General features: G+C 36.4%; 2 protein-coding genes across 2 annotated transcripts in view; both read right to left on the bottom strand.

Annotated features, from left to right (window-relative positions):
* The window catches only part of LOC104762890 (scarecrow-like protein 4), an 11,881-nt gene that overhangs the window by 4,199 nt on the left and 4,502 nt on the right, over positions 1 to 3,180 (bottom strand). The gene's annotated exons all lie outside the window — the stretch shown is intronic.
* On the bottom strand, positions 1,284 to 2,203 carry LOC104762891. Its single transcript, XM_010486289.2, has 3 exons — positions 1,921 to 2,203; positions 1,684 to 1,808; positions 1,284 to 1,579 (listed from the first exon to the last, which is right to left on the bottom strand). Exons 1-3 carry the CDS (start codon positions 2,082 to 2,084, stop codon positions 1,518 to 1,520), a joined length of 351 nt encoding a protein of 116 aa, XP_010484591.1. The 5' UTR covers positions 2,085 to 2,203; the 3' UTR covers positions 1,284 to 1,517.

The following is a 3,180-nucleotide window of genomic DNA, read 5'->3' on the forward strand; positions in this document are numbered from 1 at the left end:
AGGTTACGCAGCTCCAGAGTATGTTGCTACAGGTACTACAACGTCTCGTCTTCTTCTTGGTCCTTTTGGTTTTCATCACAACACGGGTTATGTGAACATGTTGGTTGCTTCTAACAGGTCATTTGTATGTAAAGAGCGATGTTTACGGGTTTGGCGTTGTCTTGGTTGAGATCTTAACTAGTTTACATGCACTTGATGGGATCACACTTGTGTTCAAAGCTAGAATCTTTGTCATCAAAGATTAAGCAAGCTTCCGTTTATGGAAGATGGCGGGAAGTGCTCACTGGGTATTCAGAGATACAGAGAGCTGAAGATCGCTTTAACGATCCTTTCGTTTTCCCCATAGTTTTCAAAGCTTGTGCTAAGCTCTCATGGCTGTTTCAAGGTAAGTGTATCCAAGGGAGTTTGTTGAAGAGAGGGTTTGAGTCTTTTGTTTCTGTGGGGAACTCGATTGCTGACTTTTACATGAAATGTGGAGACTTGAGCTCTGCGATACGAGACTTTGATTGTATGACTTGGAGAGATTCTGTTTCTTGGTTTGGTAGATGTGTTTGTGTGCAATTCATTTATTGATATGTATGCCAAAGGATATAATGTTGATTCAGCATTTAGAGTATTTGATGAGACTATTTGTAGAAACATACACCAATGGTCATACTAAAAATAAGAACCTTTCAAAATAATATTATTAAATTTGAGGGACCAAAAATATGGGGACACCAATGCCCATGCTCTAAGATGATTGATTTAAATGAAATTGTCCCCAGTTTTCATCTATAACTGCAAAAGATATCATGGCACTATTTCAACTTCCATCGATATTAAACACAAATTAACGTGTAAATGGAAATAAAAGTCAGTCCAACTATTTATTGGTCTTTTTGAACTAAGTCCCATTGGGTCATTGAGCAACATAAATGTAGAACACTGAACACTAAAGTCTTATATTTAGCCGTAAAGATGATAACTGAAAACTTGTTTGACGAATGTGGACTCCCCCATTACTCTTCAAACTTGTAAGACGTTACTATACTTGCATAATTTACGAATACAAGAGTTATAGGATCCAATATAATCTTAAGTTAAAATCAGCGTAGAGTTCTTACTTAAAGATGTTATCAAAGTTATAGCCTTGTTCAAGTTGCTAACTTTAATGTGGTAGCTTCGGACTCAAAATCTGAAAACAGATTAATATTCATTGCTGACGTTTTCTAAGACATTGCTATCTGCTGATGGTCCAACTAAAAAAAAAATATTGAACCGTAGATTTTTGTTCATCAATAAACAAATTAAACGTAGTCAAAAGTTCAATAATCAACCAAAACGCTACATATTCAACGAGTGTTACATAAGGTGACAAGGATGACAAAAACAAACACGACAAAAAGTTACGTGTCAAAATACGCAGTCAAGGAAACGAAACTCAAGCCAGAGTGTACACAAAGTACAGAGCAAAAGTCCGATTTATTTAAAGCAAAATAACATAAAAGTAAATCATTCCTCTTCAGCAATGAGATTTATGTCTGGTTTCTTGCTTTCTCCTTCTGATTCGCTTCACTACCTTGAGTTTTGTCATAATCTTCAAAATCGAGAACACATACATACATAATCTCGTTAACATTCCAAGTGATATCTAAATTAAGAACTACTGTGCTTATTTATAATCATCAAAAAATTGATTACCAGGGTGATTCTCATGGACCTCGTTATCCTTTCGAAGAGTTTGATTTCCTCCATAGGTTCCTCCAAACCCTTCTTCATCAGACCTCGTCGCGTACCCTTCTCCAAACGAATGCGACATCACGTCACTGTTTGTTCCATCAAAGTAAAAAAGACGAAGGAAACAAAAAAAAACATTAGCATAATATCCAAATTAACGAATCACAAACTATTATACATGTACAGTGGAACGAGACAAACCCTGTTTTCTCGTTTGGATTTTCAGGCTTTTTATCCATCTTTTGCTGATCAGGAGCGGTGGCGAAACTAACTCGAGTGACTTTGCGGCCTAATCGAGATGGTGGCGAGAAGAGAGAGACGGTATTAGAGGGTAGTGATCGGATGGTCTTAAACGCGTTGATCATTTCTCAGCTTCTCGAGGTTTCTTGAGGCTTAAATTTATAGAGCAAGTAGTTTTTAGTCGTACGAGACGATAAGTAATTTTAAAGATCAAACCTTTTACAGTAGGTTACGATATTAAGTACTGGGTTTTGAACTTTTAAAAAAGGTTAAACACGTCAGGATTAAATTCTTAAATAAGCGTCCCTGTCTACCGACATAATCGTACGTCGGTGTATTGATCAGAGTTAGCCTCGTGGAACTCTAGTGACAGATGGCGGAACAAAGCATCGAGTTAAATACGCGTTTGTCAGAACTGCGACATGTGTTGAGCGCTGCGTTGGGTTCAGATTTCTATGACAAAACCTTTTTTACCACCAATTCGGGCCATCAAAAATATTAAAAGGGCCAAGTAAGTTGGGCCGGAACACGTCGGCCAGGACATCGAGAGGAAAGAGTGTGGGAGCCACATGACCGTTGAAGATGATGGAGTGGATGACGTGTATGTGACGTATGTCATCATATTGGCACACTCACCAAGAAAAAAATGAAAGACTGACACTGAAAGACTCAAATAGAGCAAATCTGGGAACTTTGTCATTTTATCTTTAATTAACAACCAAGAAACAAAAGAAAGATAGATAAGAAAGAAGTTGAAGTTTGCTTTATGGCGAAAAGAAAATGACACTTAGAAAACATAATTTGTATTAGCTCCATAAGTTGTACTGTATTCAGATACTTTTTATAGTTGTAGTCTTGTAGAGATAGATTAATATATCAAAACTAGATTTCATATCCCTTTTAAGCAAAATTACAAATGAAAGAGTAACTACAAATATTGTTGGCTTTCACCTTCCTAATCTTGAGAAATAGTAGTAGTTACATTTCAAACAGATGACTAGAACCACTCACTTTCACAAATTAAAAATGCAGACCAGTTTAAATTATCTAAAGAGATATGATGACCAAGACGACTAAGAACAGCTTTCAACCACCTACTTCGCAAATCCAAATATGAAAAATAAACACACACATAAGGATTCAAAGAAAGTAAAAACCTACCCATGAAACAATTCAACATCCAAACTAAAAACCAAAACACACTATAATAAAGCAAACCAT

Source organism: Camelina sativa, chromosome 18, assembly GCF_000633955.1.
Source record: "Camelina sativa cultivar DH55 chromosome 18, Cs, whole genome shotgun sequence".
Taxonomy (NCBI): Eukaryota; Viridiplantae; Streptophyta; class Magnoliopsida; order Brassicales; family Brassicaceae; genus Camelina; species Camelina sativa.